This window comes from Ornithorhynchus anatinus, chromosome 1 (genome assembly GCF_004115215.2).
Source record: "Ornithorhynchus anatinus isolate Pmale09 chromosome 1, mOrnAna1.pri.v4, whole genome shotgun sequence".
NCBI lineage: Eukaryota > Metazoa > Chordata > Mammalia > Monotremata > Ornithorhynchidae > Ornithorhynchus > Ornithorhynchus anatinus.
Window position 1 is genome coordinate 149556582 of NC_041728.1, and position 22692 is coordinate 149579273.

General features: G+C 38.6%; 1 protein-coding gene across 1 annotated transcript in view; it reads left to right on the forward strand.

Annotated features, from left to right (window-relative positions):
• The window catches only part of LOC100074477 (paired box protein Pax-3), a 101584-nt gene that overhangs the window by 53724 nt on the left and 25168 nt on the right, over positions 1-22692 (forward strand). The window contains exons 7-8 of the mRNA XM_039914468.1: positions 9323-9488; positions 12005-12219. Coding sequence (XP_039770402.1) covers positions 9323-9488; positions 12005-12219 — 381 coding nt within the window. The remainder of the gene's footprint in view (positions 1-9322; positions 9489-12004; positions 12220-22692) is intronic.

The following is a 22692-nucleotide window of genomic DNA, read 5'->3' on the forward strand; positions in this document are numbered from 1 at the left end:
AAGGATTGTTGTTCAGTACAGCTTTCCCTGATGCAGGGGAGGAGTGATTAGGTTCTGATGCTGATGCTGATGATGACATTTTTTAAGTGCTTACTATGTGCCAGGCACTGTACTAAGCACTGGGGTGGATACAGCAAATTAGGTTAGACATAGTCCCGGCCCCATGTGGGACTCACAGTCTCAATCCCCATTTTACAGATGAGGCAACTGAGGTGCAGAGAAGTGAAGTGGCTTGGCTAAGGTCACACAGTGGACAAATGATGGAGCCCAGATTAGAATAATAATTATAATTATGGCATTTGTAAAGTGCTTACTGTGGGCCAGGCACTGTACTAAGCGCTGGGGTGAATACAAGCCAATGGGGGTGGATGCAGTCCCTGTTCCACACTACAAAAGTGTGACTTGCCCAAGATCATACAGCAGACACTTGGTGGAGTCAGGATTAGCACCCAGGTCCTTCTGACTCCCAGGCCCATGCTCTATATACTAAGCCATGCAGCTTCTCTTGTTTTCACTTGTTTTTACTCCTCTGCTGTCTTCCAGGGGGTTAATAGGGTTTATGGTTCTAGAGACTCACTGCAGTCACTGTTTAGTAGCATTAATATAATTTATTGAGCACTTATTGTGTGTGGAACACTGTACTTAGCTTTGGGAAAGACTACACAGAAGGAACTTCAGACACAATTCCTGTTCTATATGGACGAAAAGCTGCCAGAGACTGAAGTTCCCCTGGGGTTCCCTCATGTCTGACGTTGCTGTGAAAGAAGAATGGGTGTCATGGTCAAGTGGAACTTAGGAGGAAGAGACTGCTTCAAAGAAAGGTCCAAGGGCTGGCACGAGGAAGGTTGCGCCAATCAGTACAACCTTCTTTGTTGGAGTAGAGGAGACTTAGATCTGGACAGCTCCCTCCCCTCCAGGACAACTAATAGAAGTTGTGATTCAAACCTGTTGGTCGCCTGTTCATGGCCCAATGATTCGTCAGCATAAATCAACTGAGATCTTGTTTGTTTGTTTTCAAAGATTGGCATTACCCCAATTTTTTAATGGTTTTTTTCAAGTGCTTACTATGTACGAGGTACCGTTCTAAGCTCTGGGGGAGATATGAATTAATCACTCACAGTCGTAATCCCCATTGAGGCATAGAAAAGTGAAGTGATTTGCCCAAGGTCATACAGGAGACAAGTGGCAGAGCTGGAATTAGAACAAGGTCCTTCTGACACCCAGGCCTGTGCTCTATCCACTAGGCTACACAGTTTTCAAAAATGTCAAAATTAAAATTTGTTCCTGACTTTTAGAAGTTTCATTTGACCCTTCAACATTTTACTCTGGTTGGTGTTAATGATGACAATGGTGTTGCTAGTAGCTGCTTAATTTGTAGTCATTTAATTCATAATTATTGATAATGCTAATCTCTTGAATTATGGTGTCGTGGATTTTTAAAGATCCTTTTAAATTGGTTTTGTAGGAAGCAGTGGGCTATATACTCAGTTCTGCCTTAGGATGCTTTGGCCAGAACGTTGCTCAGGAATCCTTCATTCATTCATTCATTCATTCATTCATTCAATAGTATTTATTGAGTGCTTACTATGTGCAGAGCACTGTACTAAGCTCTTGGAATGTACAAATCAGTAACAGATAGAGACAGTGACTGCTCCTTCAACAGCAAAAACCTGTTTGGATGCAGCATTTTGTGGTGTTGGGAGAGGTAGTTAGTTTGCATGTGTGGGTGTACTTGTGTGTATACTTGTCACATTGACCATGGTACAAGTTTTCCTTAAAATAGGATTTGCAAATATGGAACCCCCATGTTAGATGAAAACTGAGTGTAGCCACAGACAGAGGAAACAAAATGTGCAGTGCATAAAAAACCGCACTTGGGCTACCTAATCCATAGACTAACATTTTTTCTACTTGGAAGTGCAAGCTTCCTGTAGGCAGGGATCATGTTTACCAATTCTACTGCATTGTACACTTCCAAGACCTTAGTACAATGCTGTGCACAAAATGCTCAATAAATACCATTGACTGATTGAAAAAGTTATTTTTTTTAAAGAATTCACTGAGACATGTTTCCATTAACAGTTTAACATATGCTGAGTAAAGAAGTAATTCAGCTGAGTATAAATGCTCAGAAATACAATATATTTTTACAGAAAAAGAACTGTATTATATGTTTTTTAGGACTAGAGATGGATTCCAGAATAGGTTATAAAGCTATAAAGCGGAATGATCTAAATGTTTTGTAAGGGCCCAGTCTTGGTTTCATGCCCAATAGCTATTTAAGAACAATAATAGCAATCCACTCGTTTTTATGAACAATCCAATAAAACGTTATTCTACTTTTTGTGTTAACTGGGATTACTGATTGGAAAAATATGAACACCCATTAACATAACAGCTGTCTTAATGTGGCTTTAACCCTGTGACTCTTAACATTCCTTATGGCTTTCTCAGATCTCTAGAGACACATCACAGCTCACAGGACTGCTATGATCTACAGCCTAACAAATTCCCTAGAACATCTAGCATATGGATCTTTTACTTAACCCAGCATGGGAGTAAAGATACTAGTCAATCAGTGATTAAAGTGCCAGAAGAAATCTTGTTTGTTGTAAAGATGATCAGGAAAAGAAATAGTGGGGACATTTCATTTGGACTGATGGTACCCTGGAGGTATCTGTGTTGTTAGAGGAAAAACAATGAAAGAATTAGTTTAATAGCCAGCAGCACTCCTGAGAAAAGTCTAGGGCAAGGAGATGAAAGAAAACCCTCACTTAAGTGTTTTTTTTCAACGATGTTGATGTTACAGTGCGGAATCCAGGAGTTCTTAGCAGTCACTAGTGATCAAGGTCAGGTTTAGCGAAAGCGATGACTCTTTTTCATTTCTTACATTCACTGGTGAATGCACACTGTAACTAGAAATTGCTAAAAATCTCTCCTCCCATTTAGCAACTGTGAGACAAAGAATCTGATATATGATCTACAATTCTGATCTAGCCCTAATCCTAAAATCCCTCTGCATACCTCATACTCATGACTATATTGTCAACAATCATCAGCATATATAGGAATTGTATATATTCCTACATTCATTGTTTATTGACGAACTAGTGAAATGATTTTTCACTTTCACGGTAACAAATATGTCATTTAAGATATTTACAGCCAGGGATGAAATAATTCCAGGAATAACATGTATCAAATGAAACTGCTCAACAAAGAACAAAATCTGCATGAATACATTTTAGAATGGATTATTGGTTATGTACCGATTTTTATTCATACTTAAGCAAAAGGAGGTCACCCTTGTCTTACCATTGTGGAAAACAATGAAAACAAAGTTGAGCTATGCATATTTTTCTTGGAAAGTTTGATCCTTGCCTATGTTGCATTTAAAATTCCCATTCAAAACCTAAGGTTTGTCAACCTCCACAATACCCTTCATTTGTCTTAGCTGATATCTCCCTCTTAAGAGTCATAATGTCAAATAATTTCAGAGGAACAAATGCCCTCCCTTTTTTCCCCAATAATGTTCAAAGTGGATAGTAGCAAACTGCAGGATTCCTGGAGGGGAAATTTTTCTTAGTCTCTAGTGAATAGCTGAGTGCTTGAATCATGTAAATGGATAATTATTGCATTTCAGTCTTAGCTGGAGTTTTTCTGGGTTGCTACTATGTAAATAAGCAGTGGTGAAAAAATGTGGTGCCAGACTAACCCTAGCCAGATTTTACTATGTGTGAAAGATGTATTATCTTTTGTGTTTTTAGAAAAATGAACAATCCTACATATTTTATAATTAGGCTTTATTATTCCTCTTTCATCCATGAGAGAATGGAAGCAGAGGAATAAGTATCATGCTCAAAAATATTTATCAAATTTATGATTTAACTTTGAGATCACAGACTATTAATGTGTTCATGTAGCCATGTTTGTATACCTAGTGGATACTGACGTTTGATGAAATACTTTATTATATAACCCTGCCTTAATTGGCACTGAAAAGTATTAAACTCTGAAAGAAATTTCCAGACTTGTTTTGTCCCCTGAGTTGGATCACACAGCAGTAGTATTAGAGGTTCTCTTGCCTGTAAGCTTGCTGAGGTCAGGGAATGTGTCTGTTTATTGTTATACTGTACTCTCCCAAGTACTTAGTACAGTGCTGTGCACACGGTAAGTGCTCAATAAATAGGATTGAATTAATGAATAATAATAATTGTGGTTTTTGTTAACCGCTTCCTATGTTCCAGTCACTGTGCGAAGTGCTGGGATGGATACAAGCCAAGAAGGTTGTTCCACGTAGGTTGACAGTCTCAATTCCCATTTTATAGATGAGATAACTGAGGCACAGAGAAGTGAAGTGACTTGACTAAGGTCACAGAGCAAGCACATGGCAGATGGGATTAGAGTAATAGTAGTAGACATTAAAAGCCTGATTTGGTGTAGTGTACTGTACAAGGTACTTGGGAAGTACAGAATAAAAAGTGATATACTGCCTTCCCATAATGAGTTTACACTTCAATGAGGGAGATAAACATAAAGATATTTACATCTAGAGTGGTAAAAATAAATGACTGCGTATGTGTGGGGATAAGATAATACAAAACAAGGGTAAATTAGATATATCACTTGGAAATTCATATTAGTTAAACATAATCTGGTGGTGTAATTTGAACATTCCCCCCTCCCCATCAGTATCATTTTAGATAAATAATAATAATGTTGGTATTTGTTAAGTGCTTACTATGTGCATAACACTGATCTAAGCACTGGAGCAGATACAGCGTAATCAGGTTGTCCCACATGAGGCTCACAGTCTTAATCCCCATTTTGCAGATGAGGTAACTGAGGTAAAGAGAAGTTAAGTGATTTAGTTAAGTGAAATGGATGGAATAATAAAGTTAGAGGACCAAATGAAAATTTGGTCCTATGTATATATAATTGATGCTAATCCTATATTAATATGTGAATGCAAATAACATAAATCTGACCTGAGAAACTCAATCGTGTTCCAATCCATCTGAAATAGAGTTGATATCGTTTTGTTTAAATAGATGTCTATTTCAGGGGAAAATTGGAAATTATCTCTGGTAGAACAAAAAAAAAATGCCTAAATTGCTGTCTAAATCTTGTCTCAGACACTCTCTGCTGTAGTTTTTATGCATTTGGGAATAATAGATTGTAAATTCCTTGAGGGAAGGATTGTGCCTCACTCCTTAGAACCTGCCTCAGGCCATCCTAATGGCAACTTGAAAAAAGATCTGAAGTTGTTTTGAAGTGGAGGAGATGTCCCTCAGAATGTATTTATAGATTTAAAACCAGACTTGTTTGACTAATTCCTTGATTTTATAGGATTTTCCTCATTCAGAACTTTTCATTGATTTTAATTTGATTGGGTTTTGATGAGCAACTGGGATTGAAGCTAGGTATTTTTGTACTTGGTCATTTCTACTGTTTCCTAAGCCAACCCAGCCCCTATCTTGTCTGTGTCTAAGGTCACTGTGGGCAGGGAACATGTCTATCAAGTCTGCAACATTTCACTCCTCCAAGTGCTTCGTACAGTGCTCTGCACACAGTAAACACTCAGTAAATATGTTTGAATGAATGAATTAATAATATTTATTCAGCACTTACTGTGTGCAGGTCACTGCTCTAAGCACTGGGAGAGAATACCCAGATGGGAATTAGACATGGTCCCTGTCAGAGATGGACTCCAAAGGCCAAGTCAAGTTGATTGTCCAGTAAAAGGACTCAGGGACAGGACTGCAATTGTAGGGACAATCTGACTCCAGCTTTGGAGGGTAGAAGAGCCACCCTAGGTGAGCTAGAACAAGCAAAGTGAGTCCAGACAAGCAAAACAACTAAGGGAGCATGGGATGTGGAATGGTAAGGGCCTGACAAGTTTTGTATGCTTGATTAAAGATTTCCAGGCAGTCAGTCAGTCAATCGTATTTATTGAGCACTTATTGTGTGCAGGGTTATGTACTAAGCACTGGGGAGAGTACAATATAACAATATCACAGACACATTCCCTGCCCCCAGTGAGTTTACAATCTAGAGGAGGAAACAGACATTAATAAATAAAATTACAGAAATGTACGTAAGTGCTGTGGTGCTGGGAGGGGGCTTGAATAAAGGGAGCAAGTCTAGGCGGCACAGAAAGGAATGGGAGAAGAGGAAAGGAGGGCTTAGTCAGGAAAGGCTACTTGGAGGAGATGGGCCTTTGAAGGAGGGAGAATAATTGTCAGATATGAAGGGAAAGGGCGTTCCAGGCCAGAGGCAGGATGTGGGTGAGAGGTCGGCAGCGAGATAGATGAGATCTAGGTACGGTGAGAAAGTTGGCAATAGAGGAGCGAAGCGAGTGGGCTGGGTTGTAGTAGGAAAGTACTGCTCAACTACATATATTTTGCTCAACTGTTATTATTGTATTATGTTATTATTATTATATTATATTATATATTATTATATTGTATTATATTATTATTATATTATTGTATTATATTACAAAATATTTTCATTACCCTATTTATTTTGTTAATGAAATGTACATCGCCTTAATTCTATTTATATGCTATTGTTTTAATGAGATGTTCATCCCCTATATTCTATTTATTGCCATTGTTCTTGTCTGTCCTTCTCCCCCGATTAGACTGTAAGCCCATCAAAGGGCAGGGACTGTCTCTATCTGTTACTGATTTGTACATTCCAAGTGCTTAATACGGTGCTCTGCACATAGTAAGTGCTCAATAAATACTATTGAATGAATGAATGAATGAAAGTAGTGAGGTATTGCTATAGTGCACAGTAGTAATTCCAAAGTAGAATATTGTCTCTTGGCTAGTGAAGAAGGTTTTTAATTAGTGTAATCTTTTTTATCTTAAATGTTATGGGTTATTCTTTCTGCGTTAATGGTATTTTCAATCAACCCAAGTGCTTAAGTGGTACAGTCCAAATGCTTAGGTGACACAGATGGGAGGGTGAATAGGGCACATGAGAGCTTAGACAGGGAAGGTTTCTTGAAAGAAAAATGATTTTAGATGGAATCTATCAAATAATATGAAAAGTTGAATTTTATCACCTGTTATCAACAATTAGTCTCAAGGAAAATAATATTGTCATGAAGTGAGGATGGGAGTTATCTCAGTTGCTATACTCTCAAAATTTTAGTATCATTCTAGTTACAGTTTTAAAATGACATCTAAAGTTTCTCTTTTCACTGAACCCTTTTAATTTTTTGCTTACTTAGAAGTTGCCTAATTTTAAAATTCATGGGTATTCTTTGGTTCAGAATCCATCAATATCTTCTAGACTGTCAGTCCATTGTTGTGTAGGGATTGTCTCTGTTGCTGAGTTGTACTTTCCAAGCACTTAGTACATTGCTCTGCACACAGTAAGTGCTCAATAAACATGATTGAATGAATGAATCTCCATAAAATTCAGTCTATGAAATGTTAAATAAGTTAGATCAAGATCTGCCACTGGGGCTTGAGAAGAGTATAAAGATTTATTTGATCAGTCAAATGAAGGAGTAAATCATTATTTGCCGCAGGTAAGATACAGTCAGATGAACACATTTGTTCCTCTTTATGCTTTCATCACAGTAAATGAGTCACAACCTTCAAATTTGAAATGGAAAATGGTTTGTTTGCGAAGATTTTATTGAGTAAGAAAAAATAGTTTAGTTTGATAGGTTTGAAGGAATGTGTGGCAAGGCTAACAGGGAAATTATTTTAGGTTCTGTGTCAAATAGAGTCATTGCTGACTAGGGTAGGGTGATGATGAATGATGATGATGCCTAATTGTATATTCCAAGTGCTTAGTACAGTGCTCTGCACATAGTAAGCGCTCAATAAGTACTTTTGAATTAATGAATGATGATGATAGCAGTGTGGAGTCCTTGGGGTGGCAGGCTTCTCGAAGAACGGTAGTGGTGTGCTCTGGGGAGAACCAAGAGGAAACCTCTGTCAGAAGCAGCCACTTCTGCTTTGGGGATAATGGCTGGATTTGTGATAAGATATGCATGGCTAAGTGGCAAGATCACAGGCCTGGGAGTCAGGGGAGCTGAGTTCTAATCCCCACCCCACCACCTGCCTGCTGGGTGACCTTGAACAAGTCACTTAACTTCCCTGTGCCTCAATTTCCTACTCTGTGGCGCAGTGGAAAGAGCACGGGCTTTGGAGTCAGGGCTCATGAGTTCAAATCCCAGCTCTGCCACTTGTCAGCTGTGTGACTGTGGGCAAGTCACTTAACTGCTCTGTGCCTCAGTTCCCTCATCTGTAAAATGGGGATTAAGACTGTGAGCCCCACGTGGGACAACCTGATTCCCCTGTGTCTATCCCAGCGCTTAGAACAGTGCTCTGCACATAGTAAGCGCTTAACAAATACCAACATTATTATTCTGTAAAATGGAGGTTCAATACCAATTTTCCTTTCTCCTTAGACTGTGAGCCCCATATGGGACAGGGACTGTGTCCAACCAAATTGTTTTCTATCTACCTCAGTGCTTAGTAGAGTGCTTGGCAAAATAAGTGCTCCAATTAAGTTCTACAATGTTCCAATTACTATTTTGTTGAAGAATATTTGTTTTTGTCTAATAGACTGCAAAATTTTTTCAAGATGAGTTTCTGAAAATATCCCTCTGTAGGGTTCTCCAAATCCTTACAGCTTTCTTTCAGGAAAAATTTACAGCAACATAGAAACTAGCTTTGTATTTATTGATTTTCTTGCAATTTCTTTAAACTTTTCAATAGAGCTTTGAATTTCTCTTTTCCTTCTTTAATCAATAAGATTTCTTCATTCATTCATTCAGCCATATTCACTGAGCACTTACTTTGTGCAGAGCACTGTATTAAGCACTTGGAAAGTACAATTCGAAAACAAATAGAGATAATCCCTACCCAACGACAGGTAGTGTTATCATGTACATGGTTCTACTTGCTCCCCTTTCTAAATACGTGTCTAATGTCTGGGTCCTAATCCTACTTCCAGCACTCTTCCAATGTGTGATCTTGGGCAAATCACTGAACTTCTCTGTGCCTTAGTTACTTCATCTGTAAAATGGGGATTAAGACTTTGAGCCCCACGTGGGACAAGGACTGTGTCTAACCCAATTCTACTGCAGCACTTAGTACTGTGCCTGGCACATAGTAAATGCTTAACAAATACTACATATATTTTTAAAGAGAAAGTTCCGTGGGGATGTAAGGTACTTGCTCTGTGGAAAGACTAGTCCTATTAACAAAAGATCTTTGATTTTCTTCTCTAGGATGTGAACACACAAGAATTTAATGAGTCAAATTCTCAAAATTTTACATTACTTCTCTAGGTTTGGTTTAGCAACCGTCGTGCAAGATGGAGGAAACAAGCTGGAGCCAATCAACTGATGGCTTTCAACCACTTGATTCCAGGAGGCTTCCCTCCTACTGCCATGCCAACTCTCCCAACTTACCAGTTGACCGAGACCTCTTACCAACCCACGTCGATCCCACAAGGTAAAGCAGAGAGGAATAGAGGGTGTTGATTGCTTTCTTAATTTTTTTGAATAAACAATTGGCATTTATGGAATTTGGCTTTGCCACCTGGCTACTGCTATTAAACTTATTTTTTCAAGCCTAATATCTAGAGAAGTACATGGAGTTTTTGCAAGCCACTTAATACGATAGTCATATTAATAAACTGAGCTTTGACAAAATTAATTTTTATGAACCTACATTGAGTTCAATTCTCCCATGTTTGGAAGGGTATCTAAGTTGACATACAGGGTATTGTTTGGGGAAAGGACTTTGAGCTCCATTTTCGGTCAGGGACTGTGTCCAACCTGATTAACTCGTATGTACCCCAGTACCACAGGAGTGCGGCACCCAGTACCACAGTGCTTAGTACAGTGCTTGGCACATAGTAAACACTTAACAAATACCACAATTCTTATTAAATGTAGAAAACCAGAAGAGTGCAGTGACTTATTTGAGTACGATTTTGCCCCTTACAGGGCATCTATACAGATCTGAGCTGGGGAAGAGAATGCCCACTTTTTCCTCTGTCCCATGCTCAGTGCTCACTATTATTTGTGGACAGAGGCCCATTTGGGAGTGAGACTGAGAGCCGACTAAGGCCAGTGGTGGATGTGCATCCTGGTGTTTTTACTACTCATTAATTAATTAATTCATTCAATTGTATTCATTGAAGGCTTATTGAGTGCAAAGCACTGTTCTAAGCGCTTGGGAGAATACAACAATAAGCAGATACAGTTCCTACCCATAACGAGACACAGCAAAATAAGTTCTCCCAGTGCTAAATTCCACAACAAAGATAGATCAGCTTACATAGGAATATGAAAACAGATTTTTCTCCTCGAAGATATAGTGTGGAGCTCTGCACATTGTAAGTGCTCAATATGCACCCAGATTCCATGGAAGTACAAGGCCTAGTGGATCGAGCAAGGGCCTGGGAGTCAGAAGGACCTGAGTTCTAATTCTGGCTTCACCACTTGTCTGCTGTGTAAAGCTGGATGTCACTTAACTTCTCTGGGGCTCAGTTACCTCATTCGTAAAATGGGGATGAAGACTTGAGCCCCATGTGGGACCGGGACTCTGTCCAACCTGATTAGTTTGTATTTACCCCAGTGCTTAGAACAGTGCTTGGCACACAGAAAGTGCTCAACAAATGCCATCATCATTGTCATCACCACCCTAGTCCCAGCTCATTGATTTGCAGTATGTCTAAAGAGTCATGCTGGTGAATTGAGTTATTTTCCTGGTTCTGCAGGCTTCCAAACTGAGAAAGAGAAAAGGGGTGATGAAAGTTATATGCCACTCCCCAATTTCCTAGGGCAAGTTGTATTTTTCCTGGGATCTCAAGCAAACTCTCCATGCCAATATACAATGTTAAAACTTACAACTTTGAACATGGGACAATTAAGAAAATATTAATTGAAGAATATAAAACTGACTTCATTTTGAACCAGAGGATAATAAAGTTAAATTTTGGAATCTTATCACAAGACCATCAGAAGTACATTTCACCAGAAAATAACATTCTAATATTGATGTTGATAGTGGAAATAATACTCTGAATATAGTAATATAGAGATAGTGACAGTGAAAATGTAAGAAAGTGATTAGAATGATGGCATTCTCTGTTTTTTCTCCCAAGCACTCAGTAGAGTGCTCTGCACACAAAAAGTACCCAGTAAATACTATTTCCTGGTTGATATGGTACATGAAATATGAGGAATGCTTATCCAGAAGCCTACCTATCCAGAATATTGTTAAATTCCATGTCTACAAAATTAATAAGCGTGTATTATAGTGAAGCTGTTGACATGACTATTGCTTAAAAGGAAGCCTTATTAATAATAATAATAAAACAATATTGATGATTGTTTTTGCTAAGTGCTTACTATGTGCCAGGCACTGTACCAGGCGCTGGGGTGGATACAAGCAAATTGGGTTGGAAACAATCTCTGTCCCATGTAGGGTTCACAGTCTCAATCCCCATTTTACAGATGAGGTAATTGAGACCCAAAGAATGCAGTGACTTGCTCAAGGTCACTTAGATAAGTGGTGGAGTCAGAATTAGAACCCATGACCTTCTGATTTCCAGGCCCATCCACTATGCCATGCTTTAACCAGTTGGTGACTGTAGAATTTCCAGACTGAACTAATTAGATCAAAACAGTTTCCACTGACAGTTACCAGTAGAGTGTCCAATATATAGAAACTCTGTACTGGTCCCAGTAAAGAATTACACTGGAAAAATCAGGAACCAGAACCTGCCCTCAAGGAGTGAAGTTGAATGCAAATCTACAGTATACACAAGTATTCCCAAATCACAGTTTACCTTTACAGAGATAAAGGGCAGGAAGGATACTAAGACCTAGCAAAAGAAGCTTGTAGATCTAGGTTATAAAGGTCAACGAATCCTGGAAGGGGAGGGAGAATTTGGAGGGACCGGAATGCTTATGGCAGGCAAATGAAATGTATCATAAAAATGGTCTTTTTCATTTTAGCCGTGTCTGATCCCAGCAGTACAGTTCACAGACCTCAGCCTCTTCCTCCGAGCACTGTTCACCAAAGTACTCTCCCCTCCAATCCAGAGAGCAGCTCTGCATATTGCCTCCCCAGCACCAGACATGGATTTTCCAGCTATACAGACAGCTTTGTGCCTCCATCCGGGCCTTCAAATCCCATGAACCCCGCCATTGGCAATGGCCTTTCACCTCAGGTCAGTCCCGTGTTTCCAGACAGAGGATTCGCTGTGTACCAGGACCAAATAGTCTATTCCCTGAGGCAACAATATAATGAATTGCCAGATTTAAACCATAATGTATTCTTTATATGAGCCACATGATTTCAGTTTGCTAGTTTCCTTTTTCTTCCCTCCTACTGGCTGCAGCCAAAGTCATAACGTAGGCTTAATTTCAAGTTATTTTTAATGTAATCATTCAGATTTCACATTTACATTGAGTCGTCAGGAGTTTGTAACGTGCTAGTCTTCCTCCATCTCCCCAGCTCTGACTTCAAATACTCCAATCTTGTTCTTTGGTAAGGCAATTTCACAAACATTGACATCTTTTATGACATCTGGTCAGGTGATAGCCTGGCTGATTAGGAAGGATTTTTTTTCTAGAAACTATGCAAGATTTCAAAGTGAGAAGAAACAAGTAAATCAAATGGAGAGAGAACCCGCTGGCCATCATACTCCAGGGTAAATGAGTTCTAGAGTTGCAAATTAGGAGAATGACCACTCTTTAGAAGTATAGAAATATCTGAACATTGTAATTGTTTTTCTCATTTGCATTAGACTATGAGCTTTTCTGGAAAGATCATGTTAATAAATTGCCTCCATAATTGCGTGTCAGAAGGTTGGTTAAATTTCCTACATGTGGCATCTGTCTGAAGTTGACATTATTAGCAGCTGTTTAAATACACAGTATTTTATTTTATTAGTAAGAGCTTAGCCCAGGTGTTGAGGATAGCTGTCCACTAAATTTGGAGAAATGTCACAAAGGCGATGCAATCTATAATTAAAATCAGGAATCTCTTCAGGGCTGAGAGTGAGAGTTTTAACAGCTTCATCTTCTCTCAGCTCCTTTTCCTCCGAGTGGCTAGAAAAACAGAGAGAAGCTCAGAATGACACAAATGAAAAGTGAAAAGACAATTATACTCAATTACACACTAATCACTGACTATCACCATTGCCTAAGCAGTGAGAGGGCACTCTAATAGGCAGAAAATGAGATTTTAATGGCACAAAGGGTGGCCAAAATAACGACTCATATATCTTTGCCTTCTGCGTTTTTTTCAGCTTGTGGTTTGCATCTCGGGAGTGTACTTCCTGGTCTCTGCACAACGGTGATAACTCTGTGCAGCTGAAAAGTTCAAAGGCATCTGAGTTGAAAAGAATGAATAGCAAAGGCAATGAAATAAACATTTCTGCCTAAAGGCAAAAGTTCATAAACCCTTTTTTGTAACAGTAAATGTAATTAAGTTTCATAGATTCCTATAGCACATAGTGGGATTAAAAAAATAGATGGCGCAGTAGAAAAATAACAACATGAAAACAAATGAATATACTTCCAACAGGACTTTAATGAATTTAGTTTGGAAACATCAACGTTTCTGAATGCAACCCCTAACAAAAGGCATGTCGTTATCCTAATAGATTCAGCTTTAAAAGCTCAGATTTGGAATGTTCATGGTACTTCCATAGTTGAGAAATAAGAATTTTCCAGGGTACTGACTTTAATCCATCAGAAGCAGTTATCAGTGTAATTTTCAGGACAAGTCATTTTGAACCATAGAAAAGCCATTTATAAATATATTTTCATTGACTGATAGAAAATCCAACCCTGGTCCAGTCCTGGGACATATGAATGGTGAGATCAGTGTTTTTCTCTCAATAACCTGACAAACCATGGACAGTTTTGTCCAGAAAAAGACTGAAAGGGTGATATTTCTCTTTTCTGTGATTTCTTTTTCAGGATGTCTGGTGATTCAGAAAAGTTAGTACTGCAAAATGTTGCCACTATTTTCAGTTTTTATTTCTCATCATTCTTACTCTCTTCCCTCATTCTGACGCTTGTGGCACCAAACATTTTGTGCCCAAGCTTTCCCCACAAAGCATTTTGCACATTCTTTCATTAATCTTCACAAAACCCTCTATGAAGTAGGCAAACGCCATATCATTTCCTTTTGTTGAGCCCCAAAAAACTGAGGCAAGAAGTAGAACCACCTTCTCTCAGCAGTTCAGTGATGGAATTGGGAGTAAAGCCCAGAATGCTATAGTATAATTGAGATAGATGTCATGGATCAAGTTATCAGACATATTTCTCTTTAAAAACATAATCCATGTGAGTACTCTGTCAGATCACCGGCCCATTAGAGCCAATATTATGTCTCGAATAGTGGCCACTGGATGCTTGGAGAAAGCAAATACTACTACTATTACTAATTGTAGTATTTGTTAAGTGCTTACTATGTGCCAGGCACTGTGCTAAGTGCTGGGGTGGTTACAAGCAAATCAGGTTTGACACAGGCCCTGTCCTACATGGGACTCACAGTCTTATTCTCCATTTTACAGATGAGTCAACTGAGGCCCAGAGAAGTTAAGTGGCTTGCCCAAGGCCACACAGCAGACAGGTGCAGAGCCAGGATTAGAACCCATAACCGTCTGACTCCCAGGCCTGGGCTCTATCCACTACACCATGCTGCCCTGGGTGAAGCTTGTCTTCCTTGACTTCTACCTCAATTCCTATGGATATATCCCTAATTAGATTGTCTCTATTGCATAGTTTTCCCCCTAGTGCCCTATTATGGACCTCTTGTATGTGAATTTATCCAGACTCTTCTTGAACTTACTGATTCTATTTGTCTTCACAGTTTCTTATGGTAACAAATTTTAAATATTTACCAACCTCAGTGTGACTCAGTGCATACTTGTGTTTGTTTTATGTCTGTCACCTTTAAGCTTCAGCAAGTGCATTTTCATCTATTGTGGAATTTGGTAGGAAAATGGCCTGTACTGTGGGCTGTTTTATAAAGGATTTAAGAGAGGAATTATGATGGAAAGGTTTCCATGGCTCCAACTTTTAAAGAGACCCTTTCAAGGTTCCAGAGAACCTCCCTCTGCTCTGTTTCTGTCTCCTATATGCACTATTTGTAAATCATTTATAATTGCATCTCCTTTTAGATTATGAGGTCCTTGAGGACAGTTATCAAGGGTTCTGCTTCTTTGTACTTTTTCCAGCACTTAATAATAATAATAATAATAATAATGTTGGTATTTGTTAAGCATTTACTATGTGCCGAGCACTGTTCTAAGTGCTGGGGTAGATACAAGGTAATCAGTTTGTCCCACGTGAGGCTCACAGTTAATCCTCATTTTACAGATGAGATAACTGAGGCACAGAGAAGTTAAGTGACTTGCCCACAGTCACCCAGCTGACAAGTGACAGAGCCGGGATTCGAACCCATGACCTCTTACTCCCAAGCCTGGTCTCTTTCCACTGAGCCATGCTGCTTCTCAAACTATAAGCTGCTTAAACTCTAAGCTCCTTGTGGGCAGAGAACATATCTACCATCTCTGTTACACTGTACTCTCCCAAGCACTTAGGACAGTTTTCTGCATACTGTAAGCTCTCAGTAAATAGAATTGATTGATTGATTGTACTTCCCAAGTGATTAATACAGAGCTCTACAGACAGTAAGTGCTCAATAAATATAGTTGATTTATTGATTAGGACAGTGCTTTGTACTCAGAAGGTGTTCAAAAATACCACTGCTTGATTGATTTTCCCAATGATTTACCCTGGTCATGAATTTCCCCTATACTGTAAGGTCACTGTGGGCTGGGAATTTATCTGCCAACTCTGTTGTGCTTTTTCAAATGCTTGGTACAGTGCTCTGCATATAGTAAGAACTCAATAAATACCATTGATGGCGATGATGATTGATGAAGGAAGCTGGAGTGCTTTGGAAATGTACCAGACATGTTCTCTACTCATAGTTGCACAAATACATATCCTCTAAAAAATGCCTGGACATTTGCATTTTTGACTTGAATAAAATGTATTAGAATTGGAGCTCAATGTGCATGCTCCAAGCTGTCTAAGACTTCTACTCTAAGGGTCCAAGGGAATTAGGATTCCCTTTCCTTTGGTTTCATGTTTGCTCAGAGTTCCCTCACCCTTGACCTTGACCCTTGAGCAGGTTGTTTGGCTTCTGAGCAGTTTTTTGTCAAGAAAAATACAGAAGCTAAGCAACCACATTGCATAGCTTGTCTGATTCTGATGGGAAATGCTGACGTTAAATGCTGAAGTCTTGGAAAATATCACTTCCATGAAGAAAGGGCAGTAAGATTTCCCTACTGTGACAGGATGGATCCAAAGCACCTAGAAGGGGGAAGAGCGGTTCACCCATGAGATGACTAAATTGAATTTTTCTTTTTTCACTTACAGTTTATTCATCAGCTTTAATTTTTCGAAGGTGTTGGTTTCTGCCAAATTCAACTCTGATTTTACTGAGCACTGTTCCAGTAGGTTTAAAAACCATCTCAATTTGAAAGGGAATTTAAGCTTGGGAGTCAGAGTTCATGGGTTCGAATCCCGGCTCCACCACTTGCCAGCTGTGTGACTTTGGGCAAGTCACTTAACTTCTCTGTGCCTCAGTTACCTCATCTGTAAAATGGGGATTAAAACTGTGAGCCCCACGTGGGACAACCTGATTACCTTGTATCCCCCAGCGCTTAGAACAGTGCTTTGCACATAGTAAGCGCTTAACAAATACCATTATTTATCTGTTTGGTGGGAGGTTGCTATGTTAGAAAATGTTTGATTTTCATCCTTTTTGACCTTATTTTCCTGGAAATGGTCTTTCAGATATTGTCCAAAACCAATAAACTAAATACATTAATATTAATTAGATTCAGAATTTGGCAACCTTGAGCAAAGAATGTGTAGGAAGCTAGGCCAGACATGTCCACTGGTTTCATATTCTCTTTCACAGATTCCATGGGAGTAGAGATACTTTTTTGGATCCCACTGCATTTGGTAGCTGTGGATATTATTTTCTTTTTCTCAGTTAGCAAAGCATCTTTAGTTTTCCTTAAAAAAGTTTTCTTTTTCAATGAAAATATATCACAGGGATTCTAATTTGAGACCACACACCTCCAGTATCCAGGAAGAATAATGAAAGCATTATCTATATTCCTTATCATGCCCCTGTGAAGTGGGGAAAACCAGAAATAAATAACATCTTGTCCCAAATTATAAAGAAACTTAGTAGTATAATAAAATCCATATTTCTCGGTCCAGGATACTATGGATTCTTTGGATGCACAAAGGGGGAATTTAATTAAGTGGAAACAAACAAGCAATGACTCAGAAAAGATGAGAAACATTTAGAAGATTAGACACATGCCAAAACATTACTGACAAATCAGCAGATATGATCCAACTTAAGTAAAAAGGTAACCAAGCTGCAATCTTTTTTGCAAACGTTTTAGCTCTGGCAGAATCTCTGAAAATAATCTCTCAACCTAAATTATTTACTCAAAAGTATATTGAGCAGTTCAGAAATAAGCTACTGCCCCCAAATTTATGTGATGAAAAGGCTGATTTTATGCTCCTCAAATACCAAATGACCAGTTATCTGAACTCAGGCTCAGAGAATTAAAAAATAAAAAGAAATGCTGAATGAAATTTGATAAACAACTGTCCAAAAAAAGTCAAATCTAGTTTCAGTTAATTATCTGAACTTTTCATAAACAGAACTAACCTTAGTCTTAATTGATTTGCATTACAAATGCCTTAAAAAATGTATTGGTTTTAGAATTTTAGATCTCTCTTCTGTTTGGCCCTTACCAAAGGTATGAAATCTAACTAGTAGAGTAAAATTTGGATGATCCAGATTGCAACAGACCAAAACCAGTTTGACATGTGGCCAATTTGGATAATTAAGCTTCTCTTTTTCTATCAAAATATGCTTCCCTGTATTATGTCATCAACAGTCAAGAAATTGATATACAGACCTAAAGACTGGAAGTCAGTCAGTCATTCAATCATATTTACTGAGTGCTTACTTTGGGCAGAGCACTGAACTATAAGTGCTTGGGAGAGTTTGGTAGAACAATACACAGACACATTCCCTGCCCACTATGAGCAAGTATTACTTGTTCACAATTTCTTTAATGAAATGTTAATTTTATGATGTCATTCAGCTGTCAGAGTTTAGTATTTACCCTGCATCATCTTCTCAAAATTCAGAGGTGTCAACTCAACCCAAAAGGTCATATTTCTTATGATAATTTTTGAGTCTTGGAATCATATAATGTCACAAATATATATCCTGGAATGTCACTGGTTGTCTTTGTTTCTATGGTACAATTAAACAAAATTCAGATGTAGGTTTAGCACCCCAATTTGAAGTGTTTCATGTTTCTATGCTCTTTAAAACCTTTGTACAGGACTTCAGTATGAAAAGGCCAAAATCTACCAAACAAGTGTAATGTCTTAGAAATGTCTGGATATTTGAGTTTTCCAGCTTCAGCAAGGAGGAAACAGAAGGTTGTTTTTTTTTTTTAATTTTATTTAGGTGACTAAATCTGTGGTAATTGAAAGAAAGTGGAAACAGGTAAGGGAGAGACGAAATAAGATATGAGAATTGTTCACTTTTAAATGCAATGCATGGAGATATTTAAGGGGCAATTAACTCAGTGGCTTCCCAATAGGGGGCAGTAGGGGGAGCTAATTAGCAAGTGAACACAAATCATTAAAACAGATTAGAGATAGGACTTCTTTTCAAAGTGGCTTAATAATGTACATATAGCTTAACTCCTTTGAAGTGACATTGGAAACGCTTTTGAGCTGTTTTCTTTTCAGCGAATAGGTGTGACTGTTATCAGGGATCAGTATTCACAAGAATCCCCTTTGTCTTAAATTGCAGCCACGGACCAAGGAGAGCAACTTTCTTTTGCTTTGTATTTAGGTTTCTCCTTTCTTCTTTAAATTGACTTAGTAAAACGGTGCCCTCCATCCAAGAAGAAGAAGGAAAGACTTCAATCTGTAAAATGGCAGTGTCTGGTGGAAGGGCTTCTGCAAATCTAAATCCCAGATGTCTCATTAAGCATGGGCAAAGATCAGGGCAGTTTTGATTGGTTTCTCTGTGCTGTATTGACTTCCTTATGTTCAGTGATTTTGTTAGTTATAGCTTTTGCCAAGATACTAAACCCAATTCTCCGTGGGCCTCACTTTACTCCCTGGGGGTAAATTAGACACTTTGGAAGAAGCATTAAGTCTTTCATACTGGTAGAAAAAACATTTAGTGCATTGACACCTTGTGCATCCACTTGTCCTACCTTATGTGAAAAAATAAATCCCACCCAATGAAGGACTATCTTTACTTTTTGAAAGTAAAGTTAGGCCCTGAGAGAATTTTCTATGTGTCTAACTCTATTATATTCTTTGTACTCTCCCAAACACTTACTACAGCTCTTTGTACACAGAAGCACTTGATAAATATGATTGATTGATTGAAAATGAGAAATTGACCACTGTCTTCAGTTTGGGAACTACTTCGTTACAAAAAGAGATGCAGCATGGCCTGTTGGAAGGAGTACAGGTCTGGGAGTCAGAGGACCTGAGTTCTAATCCTGGCTCCACCACTTGTCAGCTGCGTGACCTTGGGCAAGTCACTTAATTTCTCTGTGCCTCAGCTACCTCACCTGCAAAATAAAGGCTGTCCTCTTCCCTCCGATTTAGACTTTGAGTTCTATATGGTTCAGAGACTATGTCTAACCTGATCATATTGTAACTACCCTGAGGCTTAAAACAGTGCTTGATACATAGTAAGTACTTAACAAATACCATGAAAAGAAGGGGCTTCTGTTAACAGTGACAGAGGAGCCTTGGTAGATTGCAGGACCAAGAACCTGCACCAAAGAATTAATGATAGGGATAATGGTTTATGCAGCACCTCCTCCCATCTTCTTATTCCTGTAAGCCCGTTGATGGGCAGGAATTGTTTCTATCTGTTGCCAAATTGTACATTCCAAACTCTAAGTACAGTGCTCTACACATAGTAAGCACTCTATAAATGCGATTAAATGAATGAATGAATTCCTGGAGGTCCTGTTCCCACTGAGGCAGAGTGCAATGAACTCATAAGCAGTAGGTTGCAAAGTTTCTGTGAAGGTTTTTTCTAGGCAGAGCACATTTATGTCTGAATGACCTCAGGAGAGAGCTGAAGAGCCATGCCCAGTAGGTGATTTTGGTCACTGCGCTGCACCTGTTAGCCTATTTTTCAAGATTCTTACTGGGCTTATCACCTCCTGGGTCCCTCTTAGTGATTCTTCAGTTAAAAATTTTCCAGACTGATGACAATGGTAGGCATCTGCTTGGAATGGAACAACTACTTTTTGTCCTTTTTATGTTCAGTGTTCTTAGAACTCTGGCACACTGGCTAATACAAACTTCATTTGTTCATTCAATCATATTTATTAAGGAATTACTGTGTGCAGAGAGCTGGGGAAAGTATGATGCAATAATAAATAGTAACATTCTTTGCCCACAACAAGCTCATCAGCAATGGTAGATTGCATGTAGTGGATAGAGCCCAGGCCTGGGAATCAGAAGGTCATGGGTTCTAATCTTGGCTCTGCCACTTGTTTGCTGCATGGCCTTGGGTAAGTCACTTCACTTCTGTGGGCCTCAGTTACCTCATCTGTGAAACGGGATTAAGATTGTGAGTCCTATCTGGGACAGGGGACTGTAACCAACCTGATTATCTTGTATCTACCCCAGTGCTTACAAAAATGCTTGGCACATAGTAAGCACTTAACAAATACCATTATTATTATTATTGCTTTTGATGTTATGTTAAAATATATAACTTCTGAGACCAAAAATTCAGCCCATTCACTTTGTCTTATAAGTCATAATTAAAGGAAGTCTATAAATCATAATTAAAGGAAGTCTAAATCTAAGGCCTTATGGTACCTAACCTGGGCATCGTAGAACTGACTGTATTTCTCCAGCATGGACAACTTGGATGCAGTGTGGTTTGATCGAGCATCACAAATACTTCCTCAAATATTTGGGTTTGACAAAGCCCAGAACATATTTTGCCCAGCAATTTTCTTTCTTATATTTTCCATGTCTTTCATATGTATTTTAGGAAAAAAATGATCCATATGCTTTTGATAAATTTACTCTTATGTCATCAAAATATTGTTTTTGCAGAGATATTTGATATCCAAGAAGATTTCGGAACCCTCCCTATAAAGTACTTGTTTTAGACATTTTCCATCTCAAAAAAAGCAATTCTAGATGCAAACTCAGAGCTTATACATTTTGAGTGCCTTTAAAATTTTGTTAATTTTTACTTGATTTAGATTTATATCAGTGTTAGCTCCTTTTTAATTCTGCACATACAAACTTGCGTTTCTTTTTTGGCTTAAAATTGAATGGTGAAATGAAAGATAATAGGTTGAATCATAGTTCATTTTATTAAAGGTGTATTTTAACTATAATTTCCCGTAATTATAATTGCAGGTTTTTTCACTGTTGAACAGCTTTTTATAGTAGTAATAATAGTAATACTTACTAAATACTCACTTGGAATGGTACAGTATACTAAGCACATCAGACGAACAGAATAATGAAATGACACATCGTCTACCTGCTAATGGGGGAGAGAAACATGAAAATACCAACAACTAGACTGGTCAAAACAAATAAATTGAGTAATTGTATGTGAGTGCTAAGGAAGCTGAAAATAGTTTTAAAACTGTTTGATTTGACTGAAAGGATGATATGGCTCAAAGTGTTGGGAAATTGATGTGGGAAAGGTTATTAGAATAGGTGAGATTTTAGGAGGGATTGGAATGCAGGGAGAGTCTGATTTGGGAAGGAGAGAGTTCCAAGGTAGGAGAGCAGTGAGAACCAGGGGGTGGGTTGGGAGAGTTGAGAATGAGGTAGACTACTGGCTGGGAAGAATTTATTCATTCAGTTGCAGTTATTGAGTGCCTATTGTGGGCAGAACACTATACTAAGCACTTGGGACAGCACAATATAATAACAGACACATTTCCTACCCACAATGATCTTACAGTCTATAGTGAAGATAAGGAGTTAGTGAGAGAATAGAACAGTTAGGTATGGTGGGTGCCTTCCCCTGGAGAGTTTTGAGGAGAGGAGGTATGTGGGCCATGCAAAGAGCTGGTTCAGGAAGATGATCGGTGCAGCAGTAAGCAGTACAGATTGTGTGTGTGTGGGGAGTGGGGGTGGGTGGTGAGGGCGGCGTGGTGGTGAAGCTGGAACTTGGGAAACCAAAGCAATGGAAAGTAATAACTGAACCAGTAGTACACCTGTTTTACTTCATGGATGATAGACTGAGGAAAGGAAAGAGCCTCATAAAGATTTGTGTACTGGGATAAAAATGTCAGAGAAGAGTGCTAACATTTGCTTAGCTCTCAGCACCTCAAGAACAAAGAGCAGGTCTGCAGATCTCATCAGGTTGATTGATTATTCATCTGTTAAGTCTGGTTTAATCATCACAGTCCCAGAGCAGTGAGAAATCTACTTTGTTATACTTAGAAAGGGCTGATCTTTATAAGGTAGTGATTAATGACTTAAGGAACTTGTGTCAAGTATCGTCCTTATTTGCATTTTACAAAAGAAAACCTTCAATTTAGCCAATG